General features: G+C 40.7%; 1 protein-coding gene across 1 annotated transcript in view; it reads left to right on the top strand.

The window, feature by feature from the left end:
• nek11 (NIMA-related kinase 11) overlaps positions 1–10,149 on the top strand; it is an 88,125-nt gene extending 77,976 nt beyond the window's left edge. The window contains exon 15 of the mRNA XM_057339740.1: positions 9,945–10,149. Within this exon, the coding sequence (XP_057195723.1) occupies positions 9,945–10,149 (205 nt within the window). The remainder of the gene's footprint in view (positions 1–9,944) is intronic.
• Positions 10,150–15,258: the final 5,109 nt, after the last annotated feature.

The raw sequence follows: 15,258 nt of genomic DNA, 5'->3' as shown, positions 1-15,258 counted from the left end.
TGACTTTTTCAGCACGGTTTTACCATACTGTATGTTTATCGTAAATACATTTAGTATCGCCCTCAGCTTTAGTTTCAGCATGGCTGTAGAGTTTCTCCTGATGACAGGCTGAGCCTTTGGCTCCCCCACCGAGTGTGGGCTGAAGATATTAATAACAGAAGCCCTCGTCCTGTGAGGGCAGAAATTAGAGGTTGTCAACTCCCTCGCTGAAAGTCTCATAAGAGCGTAAAGATGAGGAGGAGGGAGAGAGGGAGCACAGGTAGCAATTTACAACAGCTGCATTTACCCCACGGCTCTCAACACAGCCTGTCGTCAGCTGCACGACGACTGCGCAGTCTTATGGTTCAAGATGGTTATTCAGTCAGACTGAATAAATTTACACGTGTTTGTATAGTATTTGCAGCTGGTAATGTATTGTACAGTACTGCGGAAGTACAATGATCTTGTGCTTGTAGTGGTTTTAGCACTTTTCAAATAAACATTTACGTTTTAAGTTTTTGAACACTTTCTCACTCACCTATTAATATTTTTCCACAATTTAGAAAAATAGTATTAGCTCATCAAAACTGTAGAAAATCCAAAAGGGAAGTATGAGGATTATGTTTCAACCAAAATATCTAAACAAAGAATAAAATCAATGTAGTCACCTATTGCCTAAAATTTTGCAGAAATGTTTTCTTGCCATTTTCTCAAGCAGCTTCTTGGGGTTCTTTTTAAACAATATTAACAGAGTTACCATCTATTCTGTGCTCTTACTGGCTGCTCTTTTTTCATTGTTTAGTCAAAGTCATCCATCTCAAAGTTATTTTTTATTAAATAAAATTGAATTCATTTATAATGAAAAAAGTTTATATTTGCACAATTATATTTTTCTCTATAAAACTAATTTCAGACATTTAAGCAAACACCTTTAGATCGAAACCTTTCATTTCACTCAAGTCTTCATAAACCTTTGTCTGGTAGTGTACATTTATTCATTCAGCAAATGCTTTTATCCAGAGTGACTTGAAATAAGAGAGCAAATTAGAGAGCATTTCATATGTGTCTAAGTAGCCTACAATAAGCATACAAAGTTTTCAAGTATGAACCAGAGAAACTAAAGGAACTAGTGTCACTCTGGAGCAGGTGTTTGTTCTCAACCTTTCCTAATCTTTTGTTAGGTTGTCAAATTCTTGTGCTCCTTCTTGCTTTGAGCAAATGGGTGTCTGCAAACAGTTCTAGCAGTTTTAGGGCACTTCTGTGTATTCCCCTGTGCATCTGGGAAATGTTTTTTCCTACATTTCATGTCATACATGATTTCAGATAATATGAATAATTAATAGTATTATGCATACTAATAATTGTTATTAATGTTAAGCATTTTTAGAATAGTTATATACTTTATGTAACATGTAGATCTAGGCAGGGCTGGAAATGGGGGCAAAGCGGGGGGACGGAGTCCAAGGGGTGAATTTCAGGGGGGGGGTTTGGCGAGGCGAAGTTCGACCTCTAAAAGTAAAGGGTTTCCATCTTTTATCCATGCAATAGCCTCCAAATGCTATGCACATTTCATACATTCATAAAAATTGCATTTTCTAAATCTATGGTTTAAAAATATAAAACTAGATAAAATGGATAAAACATTTTGAAATGAGTTCATAAAACCTCATTTGCTTTTTCTGGTGACCCCATATTGGGATCATGCTCAGTGGTACCTGATAAGGATAATTCTGATTCTGATTGCAGTAAGTCTTGAATTCTTGGTTCACCCCAACTGGATTCATTATATCAACAGAGCTGGTTGCTAACCATTAGGCTGTCACACATCAGCAGTCTTTAAGTTCTTAGCTTTTAATTATTATGTCAAATCTTGACCTTCAAGGTAATGGACGCTTTTAATCTTGGTTTGCTCTAGCTTGCTCCCTGGTGAGCATGATTGTATCCACATTTATTTTTTAAGATAAACCATTCCTCTTAAAAGCCACTTGTCAGACTCAGAAGTGGACTTTAAACCCACCTGCCTATTTGTAGACCAGCATACTCTTACTGTGAGGTTACAAAACACTCAGCTCTTCTGACAGCAAAAACGCTATTCGTGAGCTTTTGTGGAACCCTTTAGACTTCAGTACATGATATGCATCTTTTGGGGGTGCTGTGGGTAACTTGAAGGATAGCACTCAAATGTATTTATCTTCACCAGTAGATGTTGTTTGATGTCTTTGTGGGGATGATAACGGCCAGCTCACTTTAGCCTGACACGCGAGTTTCCTCAAACTCCAGCTTTTGTTGACTGCAGCTCATTAAGACCCACCGAATCAGCAATCAATGCTGCATCAGGAGACAAACATACACAGAAACTCAGGTGTGTAGCCGAAAAACAACTGAGCTGAAATCAGAGGCGTAACAGCCCAAAGGCAAAGGATGCTTGTAAGTCATTATGCTTTTGTTGTTGAGGTGGTTCTTTAGGTTCCTCTACAGAAGAACGCTGATTGCGGAGGAAGGAGCTTCTTGGCTGGAAAGTGGAGGTCGGAGGCTTGTGTTTATCACGCTGGGAGTGATTGCAGCTCGGTCTTGATTACCTCCACTAATCAGCTAAAAAAAAGACTGCGTGCGTGCGTATGAGTGGTCATGTGTGTTTGGAGTTTATTGACTCAGACAGGAACGCCTCTTTTATATGAAAACTTTGCCTGAAATTGACTTGTGAGACATCAGCAGTAACTTGTTTATGTTTGTGCTGACCTCAAAGGTCTCTCGATTATGTTTTTATTCTTGGCTCCATGATGTGGGTCATAATAACAGATTAGTCTGATTGTGTCTGTCTACCATATCTACATTTTACTACTTGCATGCTTATCTTTGTCCTTATAGAAGAATGCCATGTATATTGTTTTAATTTTGTCTTAATAAAGCAGCAGTAAAAGAGTGTACATTATGTGAAAAAAGTGCACTTATCACATTAATTGGGCTTTGATTGATTCACAACATCTTTTTCTTAGTAAAGTTGTAAATATAATATAATATATAAGCATTTTTGAAAGTTCTCCAGTTATTTTTTTGTTTTAACCATGTGTATGCTGGGTGATTCAGCAGGCACATCTGTTATTTGTCACAGTCATAAAAAAAATGTTGTTAATACCAAATGAAATTATTCAAACCACAATCATCTCCTAGTGTGGAAACTGTTCAAGCCACAGTTTTTGAGTTTTCCAGATGAATACTGAAGTCTGCTCTCAATACAGTCTACACTTGTCAAAGTAGGGATAGGATATTAACGCTACCGCAAAAATAAAAACATTTTATTCTGTAATCTGTTCCTACATTTGTTGTACACCATTATATAAATATATAAGTTTATAATATAAAAAACCACTATATTCTGCAAAAAAATATCTATGCTTGTGTACCCCTAAAAGTACACAATTTGTCTTGAGCAGATATAAGCAATTAACATTGTATGATATATCAAGCTAAATCATAGGCTGTGAAGTCATTGAGCTTAGTTGTTAAAGCTCAAAAAGCACATTCATTGATTATAAAAGCCATCATTAAAATGATATGAACGGCTATCTGAACAAGTGGGTTAGTAAATGTCATCTGAAGCTAATGTAAAAAAATTATATATGAAGAGTTCATTTGTAAAAATGTTCAAAAATGTTTTATTGTGCATTCCAAGTAATATCAATTAAACTACAGTTGAGTTGTTTTGATTAAGTAATAATAACTCAAGTAATTTACATTTTAAAAACAGTTATCTGTTTTTGCAGATAGAAACTTTTTATATTGAGCTTATTAAGCATAAATTGAAAATATTCACATTGAACTTTACATCTCTTTCGTCACAAGACACAAAAACAAGTACGTTTTGATTCAGAAGACATTTATTAACCCATTGTAGTCGTTTGGATTATTTTTTTGATGGATGGAGCTTGAAGTTGTAACTATATGGACATAAAGAGTCAGATATATAGATAAAACAAACTCAGTCTGTGTTCAGCTGAGGCAAGAAAGTCATATACATCTCAGACTTTTTGGGTGAACGATTCCTTTAAAACTGTGTTTTTAAATTCTCATCACCTCCAGAGGATTGGCCACTTTTATAATCACTGTAAGTGAACTGTAAGTGTATCCCATGCAGTTTATAAAATAAATCATTTGCTCTCTACATTTTACCATACCGGAGTGCACTAGACCCACAGCGAAACTCCAGGGAAGCGTGGCAAGGAGGAGACAGCAATTATCTCACGCTGAAGTGGGCAGGGGAGTACGATCGATTTAATCCCAGACCGCACACGCTCATATCCTGGTCCCCATTACTGCGGTGGATTGAACACACTGAACGCCGTGCTCTCACCTCGATGATGTCGCCCCAGCCCTGCCGTCCCTTGGCATCAGCACCTGTCTGCTGCCCATCAGGCTTGACACTTATTCGAAATGCCTGAAGATATGGCTGGTGTCAGCCTGGAGGCATGACTTTTTCCCGCTGACGGCCAATGCTGTCAGGTGACCCGTTGTATTTGCAAACATCCTGTGCAAAGACAGCAGCTATAGCAGAACTAATGAGAAAACGTTCAAAAATGTATCCTACTGAGAAGAGAGAGTTTCATGACCCATGTTATGTAACTATAGTATCAGTGTTATTGTGGAAATTCAGTGTTTCCAATTAGCATAATGAAACAATCCACACCCTATCAATTCATCATTGCAAAATCCAGTATTCACACTCTAATTAGTCCAGTATTTCCTCTGTCTTTTTTACAATTTTGTTATTCACACGTTACTCGAGAAATAGGCCGCAGTCTGCACCACACTGTAGAGATGATGACATGTTAACACGTTTTTGTATTACTTTTACTCATCAATAATTTATCCAATATCAACTTCAGTTTTACGAAATACACCTACATTTTTTAAAGTTAGTTTAATACAATGTAAATGTAATATAATAAAATATACGTAATATAATATAATATAGTGCTGTGCTGTATTGTATTATATAAATAATTAACATTTGTAAGTGACTTGTAAAGCCAATTTGTAACTTAAATATTTAAGTTTTTAAGTTGATTTCTTTACAGTGTAGCAGAAATTCAACAAAATCTCTTTTTATTCTTTTTATTTGTATTTTCTCATGAAAGTTGCATTTTAAATTGGTTTGAGAAACCGAAGAGACTGTAATATTCTCAACTTAATCATTTAACATAAATCCGTTGCAAAGTACCATAGATTTTATTCCACAATGAGTAAAAACATCTATAGATTCTGCATGGGTACTAGTCAATACATTTTGCCCCATTTGCCCCAATACATTTCCTTCTTTAAAGGGATACTCCACCAAAAAATTAAAAATTCTATCATGAAATACTCTGTTCCAAACCTGTATACAATTCTTTGTTCTGTTGAACACAAAGAAAGATATTTGAAGAATGTTAGCAACTGACATTACTGGGACATCACTGGCTACCATAGGAAATATGTAAATAGTCAAAGGCACTCAAGAACTGTTTGCTTTCTTAAATTCTTCAAACTATCTAATTTTGTGTTTGACAGAACAAAACATTTTCCGACTATAGTTGTCAGTGATACCCCAGAAATGTTGCTAACTTTCTTCCAAATATATTTATTTTTGTTCAACAGAACAAAGAAATGTATACATGTTTGAAACAACTTGGGGTGGGGGGAGTAATTCATGACAGAATTTTCATTTTTGGGTGGAGTATTCCTTTAATTTAATATAATCATAATTTTAAATCTCCCCTAAACACTGTCATTCTTAAAATAATCAATTCATATGTGCTGCCTTGTGTTTCAATGAATACCTTTTCTTTGCATTGCTTTCCTGGTTCAGTTTTGCTTCTTTAAACTACTTTAATACACTTTTTATATTTACAGTATTGTTTCGTTTGTCAGTAGTTTATCAGTAGGATATCAGTAAGGTGTTACCTTGAAATCACTGGGATCCTGTGATGTTCATTAATGGCACATCAGTGACAAACATTTGGCATAAAATATGCTTTCAAATTCTTTCAATATGACAGTCTATACAGGGAGTCTTTATCCATTAAAATATTTGATCTATCTTAGGACATTACCCTGTGATGCAGATCAAATCAAAACCAACAGGTGCAAATTTCATCTAAAATGAGATCATATTTTTCCTCATGGGTCCAGATGTAACGTTCATACTTTTTATTTGAAAGGCTTTACAAAGTCTGAGTTGATTAGTTTTCATATTAGAAGTTTATATGAGCCTGTCAGGCCTGGACTGTTGCAAATGTATTGTTTTCATATTCAGTCTACTCAAGGGGCTAATGGGTCTTTTGTTATTTTTCCTTTGAAATGTTTTACAAAAGTTGTGCAACATCAATATTTCAATATTTGATTTCAACAAAAATGAACTGTAATTCTTTCTTTGTTAAGCTTATAAAATGTTAATTTTTGATAGACATTATAATTAGACTAGTTTAGTCACAGTATAGTTAGAGATGGTTTGTGTTTGGCTTTAGAAGAGTGAAGAGTGAAACTCGAGAAATGCCAGTTTCACCAATCCACCATACAATTTCTGGGTTATATCATCTCTTTCAACCAAGTTAACATGGATCAGGGGAAGGTGGAGGCGGGCAGGTTCTCCCGCAAGCTATCCCCGGCGGAGTTAAACTACGACATCGGGAATAAAGAGCTCCTAGCCATCAAACTGGCTCTGGAAGAATGGCGACACTGGCTGGAGGGCGCAAACTATCCCTTCACCGTGATCACCGATCACCATAACCTGGAGTACCTCAAAGAGGCCCGGAGGCTGAATTCTCATCAGGCCCGTTGGGCACTCTTCTTCTCACAGTTCGACTTCAAAGTGACTTACCGACCTGGCTCGCAAAATGGCAAAGCTGATGCTCTCTCCAGACAACACTACGTCACCCCAGATTTAACCGAACCTGAACCAGTGCTTCCTCCAGCCCTGTTCGTCTGCCCCATCCAGTGGGCCCTCGACCGGGACATCGCTGAACTCCAACACCCTACTCTGCCGGGAGGTCCCGAGGGTAGGATCTTTGTGCCATCCGAGCTCCGCACTACCCTCGTGGACTCTGCTCATTCTGTTCCGGGATCAGGACACCCAGGCAGACAGCGCACCCTCTCGCTCATCTCCGCCCGATACTGGTGGCCTGGGAAGACTCAGGACATCGCCCGATTCGTCAAAGGATGCTCAGTCTGCGCCATCGCAAAGACACCACGTCGCCTGCCGGAGGGAAAACTACACCCATTGGCCATACCCCAACGACCGTGGTCTCACCTCGCAGTGGACTTTATCACCGACCTGCCCCTGTCTGACACATTCACCTGTATCCTGGTGGCAGTGGATAGGTTCTCCAAAGCATGCAAGTTGATTCCCCTCACTCAGCTCCCCACTGCACTAGAGACGGCTGAGGCCCTGTTTACCCATGTGTTTCGCAATTACAGGCTTCCTGAAGACGTTGTGTCAGACAGGGGTCCCCAATTCATCTCCCGGGACTGGAAGGCCTTCTTCGGAATACTGAACATCTCGGTGAGCTTGACCTCTGGATATCACCCTCAGGCGAACGGCCAGGCTGAGCGGAAGATACAGGACATCGGGAGGTACCTGAGATCATACTGCCATACTCACCAACACAGCTGGCACCGTTTCCTACCCTGGGCGGAGTACGCCCAAAACTCCCTTCGACAGACCTCAACCGGTCTCACCCCGTTTCAGTGTATCCTAGGATATCAACCTCCCCTGTTCCCCTGGTCTGGAGAACCCTCATCGGTGCTACCTGTCGATCACTGGTTTCGGGAGAGCGAGAGGGTCTGGGACTCAGCTCACCACCACCTCCAGCAGGCTATCCGCAGGCAGAAGCTCCATGCGGACGCCCGAAGATCCCCAAACCCCCAGTATGCTCCAGGGCAACGGGTCTGGTTGTCCACAAGGGACTTACGCCTGCGACAACCCTGCCGGAAGCTGAGTCCCAAATACATCGGACCATTCCTCATCACTCGACAGATCAATCCCGTCACCTTCCGCCTCCAGCTGCCCAAACACTACCGGATCTTCCCCTCCTTTCACGTTTCCCTTCTCAAACCCTTTATTACTCCTGTTTCTGTTTCCTCTACAGACCCTGCTGTAACAACAGATCTGCCTCCTCCTCCACCACCTCTGGACGCCGCCCAACAGATCTTCAGGGTAAAGGAGATCCAGGAGACGGGGAGGTCACCTCGAGTACCTAATCAACTGGGAGGGCTACGGACCTGAAGAACAATCCTGGGTACCACGGATTGACATTCTAGACCAAGCACTCCTACGAGAGTTCCACCAAACCCATCCTGAACGTCCGGGTCCTCGACTTCGAGGTCGACCCCGTCACCCTGGTAGGTCCGCTGGAGCGGACCATGGAGGAGGGGGTACTGTAACGGTTTCAGCACCACCGGCCACGCCCCCCATGTCGTCACCGCCAGCTCGCTTCACCCGTTCCCTCTCCCTGGAGTTCTGAACTCAGTTTCCCAGCATGCACCGCACATCCACCATTTTTGATTAGTCCACACCTGCATCACATCATCAGGATTCTATTTAAGTTTGCACCTTTTTGTTCTTCCCTGTTCAGTCTTGTTGTCTTCACTGCAATTCTTTACCCCGATAAGTATACTTACCTGTTTTTGAAATACTTACCTGTTTTTGGATATTCCTGTTTTTGAAATACTTACCTGTTTTTGGATATTCCTGTTTTTGAAATACTTACCTGTTTTTGGATATTCCTGTTTTTGAAATACTTACCTGTTTTTGGATATTCCTGTTTTTGAAATACTTACCTGTTTTTGGATATTCCTGTTTTTGAAATACTTACCTGTTTTTGGATATTCCTGTTTTTGAAATACTTACCTGTTTTTGGATATTCCTGTTTTTGAAATACTTACCTGTTTTTGGATATTCCTGTTTTTGAAATACTTACCTGTTTTTGGATATTCCTGTTTTTGAAATACTTACCTGTTTTTGGATATTCCTGTTTTTGAAATACTTACCTGTTTTTGGATATTCCTGTTTTTGAAATACTTACCTGTTTTTGGATATTCCTGTTTTTGAAATACTTACCTGTTTTTGGATATTCCTGTTTTTGAAATACTTACCTGTTTTTGGATATTCCTGTTTTTGAAATACTTACCTGTTTTTGGATATTCCTGTTTTTGAAATACTTACCTGTTTTTGGATATTCCTGTTTTTGAAATACTTACCTGTTTTTGGATATTCCTGTTTTTGAAATACTTACCTGTTTTTGGATATTCCTGTTTTTGAAATACTTACCTGTTTTTGGATATTCCTGTTTTTGAAATACTTACCTGTTTTTGGATATTCCTGTTTTTGAATACTTACCTGTTTTTGGATATTCCTGTTTTTGAATCAGAATTTTGATGTGTAAAGTTTAAATCAATTTACTTCGATAGACCAGGTCAAATTTAATTTCTATGGACCTTTCTTCATAAGAATATCAAAATTTGACACATATTTCACAATCTTATGATAACATAAAGACTTGATTTAGCTCTGTTTGATTAACAAATGGCTTGTCAACCTTAAAGGCTAACCATCTATGCTGTCAATCAACCCAGGGACCACTTAATATCAGATTTTTTCTTTAATAATGTGTAAGATTACCCATTAGTAACATAAAAAATCGGTCCCCTGTGAAGCTCTTTTCTAGCTGAGTGGTCCAAAGATGCTGGGAGGATGAGACTGGTATTGAGACGTTCAGGTGATTCATGGTACCTGCTCACATATCTAACACCTGTCAGGAGGTCGTTTTTACAAGACGCTTGGACACCTCCAATACTCCCACAGCGTTGAGTGCTGTTAGATGCATGTTGAACAGGAAAACCAGAAAGCTTGTTTCAAAAGTTTATTTATGTAAAGTTGAGTTTTCTGTGCAATTTAAACTGAGTTAAAGTGAATTGAATGGATGTTTTAGGTCACTTCATCAGCGACTGGGAGAGGAGGTGTTCATGAAGATCTATGACTACCTGAAGCAGGCCAGACAGAGGCAGGAGACCGAGGAGAACATCAGACAGGATTTGAGCAAGCTGGTGGAGAGATCCAGCGATTGCTTTGAAGTGGATCAACTTCTTTATTATGAAGAACTTTTACAGACAGCGCAAGAAAATACTGTAAGATAACAATGAAACACACACACACGCTCTCACAGATTGGACAATATTGATCAATTTGTGTTTAAAATCTGCCTATATGTTATACTGTATGTTATACAACCAACAACAAATACACGTACAGTGATATATACAGTAGTGTATATTTATCAGGGATGGCTATGAGTCAATGTCAATGGTTCCCTTTCTGTCGGTCTCTCGACGTTGTGTCGAGCCGACAGATGGGGTTCATCCTTGAGAACCAATCGCTTCCGACTTCTTTAGAAAAGGCCAATGAAATTGGCGAATGAAATTTGCATGCCGGACTCCGCCCCCGGATAGCCGGGTATAAAAGGGAGATGGCATGCTGCATTCATTCACCATTTGTTCTTCGGAGCCTTCGCTCATGATTAACAGACTTTGCTACATAGCAACTACAGACTGCCGGTTTCTACGGCTTGGTGCAGCGGACTGTCCCTTCCTGCAGCGACTTCCCCTGGGCGTCTCGGCAGTTCCAGAGGTGTTCGAGACTAAAAGAGCAAATTTCTCCAGCGTGGCATGTCCCGTTGTTCTCGTGGGTGCGATACCCTCATTGAGGAGGGGGACGGACACGATGTCTGCCTCAAGTGTTCTGCCTCAACTGCCTCGGTGGTCATTCAGACGTTGCGGTCACGGGTGGCTGCCTTCTCTCAAGAACCAGCCACCACCTCGCATGCTTCCCGGGCCGTGACGAGAATGGCTAAAGCCATACCGTCCGCCAAGGCGAGTGGCGAGGGTGATATGGGGGCTACTGCGAGCGTAAATCCGTCAGCCAAGCGCTCGCGGACCGCTCACACCCCATCTCGCTCGTCTGACCGTTCCCAAGAAGGCGGTGCCACACCATCTGGATCCTCATTCACGCACTCGGAGTGAAGATGATGAGATGTCGATCGCACCATCGGAGGGCGATCTGCTAGCATCCGATCCCGATGATTCCTTGCAGCTCCCCCCCACGGGGGGTCGAGCTCAGGAAGAAGCAGATTTCGAGATGTCGGCCATGCTTTCCCGGGACGCCGTGAGCATTGGGCTGCAGTGCACTGCACCGCCTCTTCCCCAGCGCTCACGGCTGGACACATGGTTCCTGGGCTCTGAGCGCGACTCCAAGCCGTGCTCAACCCCGGTTCCATTCTTCCCGGAGGTGCATGAGGAACTGATGAAGACATGGAACGCCCCTTTCTCGGCTCGTACACGTCAAACCAGTTCCGTCGCTCTTTCTTCCCTCGATGGTCGGGCAGCTAGAGGCTACGTCGACATACCCCAGGTGGAACGTGCAGTCGCGATGCACCTGTGCCCGCAGACGGCGGCCACCTGGAGAGGTTGACCGAAACTCCCGTCCAAGGCGTGTAGGGTATAGCCTCCTCGTGGGCACTGGCGCGGGGCGCCTCTCTGGCAGACATATGCAGAGATGCGGGTTGGGCTACACCCAACACCTTCGCGAGGTTCTACAACCTCCACGTAGAACCGGTATCAGCCCGCGTCCTGTATGGCAACATGTAGGACCGGCAGCCGGTATGGTGTATGCCTACGACAGTGCCTTCCCCCTTTTTCTCTAAGTGGGTCAGCGTACTAATTCAGCCTCCCTTCTTTCCCCACTGGGTGAAGAACAGGCACTCCATCCATCACTAAGCAAGCACCTCCTGCGGGCGGGCTGGGCAGAGCAGCCCTGCCCCTTAGGCCGGGTACCATCTGAGTTATCCACAACATAGCTCTAACCGTCTGATGTATCCTCATGATTGGTTCCCACCTTGGCAACCCATGACCTTCCCTAGGTGGACCTCCACATTGCGGTTAACTCCTTCAGTCCGCACATTTTTTCTCATGATTTCACCCCTAAACGGCGAGACCATGTTGATATCTCCACTAATCTCCTCCCTACAGTAGGGAGTGGTCTCTGTAGCGCATACCTCATTTGAGGAAGTAGCGCTTACCCAGTGGCCTTACGGTACCGGGCGGCTTCTCGCTGTTAGAGAAACAAGGCCGCCGCCTGTGAGGCCGAAGGCAGGGGCCTTCCCACCTTTCAAGGAAAGCTCTGGGACCCCCTACCTACCCACTGGTAGGCTACAATTTTGCGTTAGCGCTCACGGCTTACACGCCCAGGCCAGTCACCATCGCTTCGCTAGAGATTGTGACAGGGCACAGCGTTATGGCGTTTTCCATAGGAACCCCATCTGTCAGCTCGACACAACGTCGAGAGACCGACAGAAAGGGAACGTCTTGGTTACAGATGTAACCTCAGTTCCCTGATGGAGGGAACGAGACATTGTGTCTTTTATGCCACAACACATGCTGCCTGCTGCAGCAGTCGTGAGAGGTTCTCAGGCTCCTCAGAACAAAGGTGAATGAATGCAGCACGCTGTCTCCCTTTTATACCCGAATATCCGGGGGCGGAGTCCGGCATGCAAATTTCATTCGCCAATTTCATTGGCCTTTTCTAAAGAAGTCGGAAGCGATTGGTTCTCAAGGATGAACCTTGAGTCTCGTTCGCTCCATCAGGTGAACTGAGGTTACATCCGTAGCAAGACGTTCCCTGATATGGAGAGTACATTTTTGTACATACTGTAAACATTCCCATATTGTTTTGACAGTATTGAACTAAAGTCAAAACAATAAATCAAATTTTAAAACTTAAGTCAAAACCATTAACACAGCCATCAAAACAGATTTTAAATTTGCCATACGGCAAAACCACATTGTTTTCAGAAAACATCAATAGTTGGATGTATTGTTTGTCTTACACCACAGTTAAAACATATTTTTATTAAATATGTATTAAACGTTGTGCATATATATTTGATTAGAGGCTGAAGTGTAGAATGTTATCAAAATTCTAGATTTAAAAAAATATTTTTCTTCCTCTCATGTTGGAGACTTTGTGGTGGTTTCCCGTATAGCCTACAGTATCCTAAAATATACTGTATCATTGTCATTCTTTTGTCTTAAAATGCACTCAAGTAATGTTTTTTGTAATGCATGTTTGTTATAAAGTGTTAGGTAATCGTCAATTTTAATTTCGGTTACAATATAGCCTAACATTTTAATATGCAATGTTTATGAAAATAAAAGTAGTAATAATAATAAAACAATTGTTTAATGAATTTCATGTGTAGTGTGAAACCTAACCTTACCTTAAACCAGGGGTATTCAATTAAAGTTTCTGTATTTTCTTTGCAGCAGAGGTCCGGACAATTCTTTATTTTAAATAAATACATATTTCATCAATTGAGCCCAGTCAAATATGTATATGAAAAGTTTAAATGTATTATCGTTTATTTTACATACCAACAGTATGTATGGATCATAGAAGTCCTGGTAACTGAGAAAATGTGCTGTAGGCTCTGGCTCTGGTCCATAAAACAAAGAAAAAAGGTTAATGTGTCCTGACTGTAAATATATATTTTTATATTTTTTGTAACGTAGAAACTTTCAATGGGTCTATTTTAGTTGTTACCATCTCATTCCTTCAGTTCTTTCAGGTTTTAAAGAGCTACATCACACTGATATATTACATTCTTTTCCCATCTCTACTCTTCACTATTTTATGATCACGGTTATTAATCGACCTGTTTTCAGTTGCCTGTTCACAGACAAACGTTGGCTGATTTCTCACAGCAGCAGAAGTTAGTGAGCTGCGTAAAATACAGCAGTACAAGATCAATAGTAAACAATGATGCATGGAGACTGTAGCTGAGATAGCAAACCAGCCAGTGTTCTCCATTGTGCTCTGCTGTTATCACTGAAGCAAGCTGAGCCATTCATTACAAGCTATCGACCGTTGTTTTCCAAATTTAAAGATAGTCCAGATTCGGCTGGAAAGATGGCTTTAATAGTCATCCCAATTGAATTGCACACATTTTACAACTTGGACACATGCTGTTCTTTATATTATAGCCATTGATATAATCAGATAAAATATGAGTTTCTGCAAATGGCCGTTTGTCATCGTGATGGATTACTTCTCAGTTTTTCTCTTTATCACGCAGTTACAATGAAAGTTCAGAGCACCTTGCAGTGTGCGTTTATATAAAATTGAAAGGATTGAAATTGAACTTCATCAGCCGTTTGGTACAATACTTCACCGTGCTTTTTAACACATGAGGTTTTGTTTGTGCTGTGCTTGCACAGCAGAGACGACTGTATTGTGCTGAATAACTGTCAGTCTTGCATCAAATATTAAAGGAATTTGCCACAAAATCAAATTCTATTAGTTAGACACCCCATGTCTTTCTAAATCTGCAAGCTGTTACTTTTTTCTGTTGAACACGGAAGGAAACTTTTGAAGCAGCCATACTGTATATCGGCTAGTGTGTCATGCTCCAAAACAGGACCACATTATTCTAAAGTCTATATAACTGATGCTATAATCTAAACAAATCAAGATTTAAGTATTCACTGAAAATCTTGATAAAACTTGAGAGCAGCTACAAAATCTCAAAATATACATGTCACTGTGGTGTGACATAGCAAAATTTAGAAAACAAACGGTTACTATTACATTGTTTTTTTTCTAAATTTTTGCCGTCACACCATAGGACAAATTTGCATATTAGTCTGTCTACCCACACCAATATTTGATTTGAGAGTTGCCCCTGCATTGCAACAGAAAAGAAAATGGTGAGTACATAATGAATTAATTTTGCTTTCTTACATAAAGTATAGAAACTGTTTTTCTATAAAAGAGCTGCTTAAAATTTCTCATTTTGTGTTGAAAGAGAAAGCAAATAACAGCATATAAAGGGACAACATGAGGCTAGGATATTAGATCTGTAATTTTGGTTATAACTATTTCTTTGACCCCACATTGTGGTGTATATTCTTACTGTTGTCTTACACCTTAAGTTACATAAAGTATAGAAACTGTTTTTCTATAAAAGAGCTGCTTAAAATTTCTCATTTTGTGTTGAAAGAGAAAGCAAATAACAGCATATAAAGGGACAACATGAGGCTAGGATATTAGATCTGTAATTTTGGTTATAACTATTTCTTTGACCCCACATTGTGGTGTATATTCTTACTGTTGTCTTACACCTTAAGTGAAACATAGCTCTCAAACTTTAGCCATAAAGCAGAAGTTCTGTTAATTATGACATTGTTTAGCTTTAC

The sequence above is a fragment of the Triplophysa rosa genome, linkage group LG8 (assembly GCF_024868665.1).
Source record: "Triplophysa rosa linkage group LG8, Trosa_1v2, whole genome shotgun sequence".
Lineage (NCBI taxonomy): Eukaryota > Metazoa > Chordata > Actinopteri > Cypriniformes > Nemacheilidae > Triplophysa > Triplophysa rosa.
The sequence above is the reverse complement of the archived record's forward strand: the minus strand, read 5'-3'. Positions and strand labels throughout refer to the sequence as shown.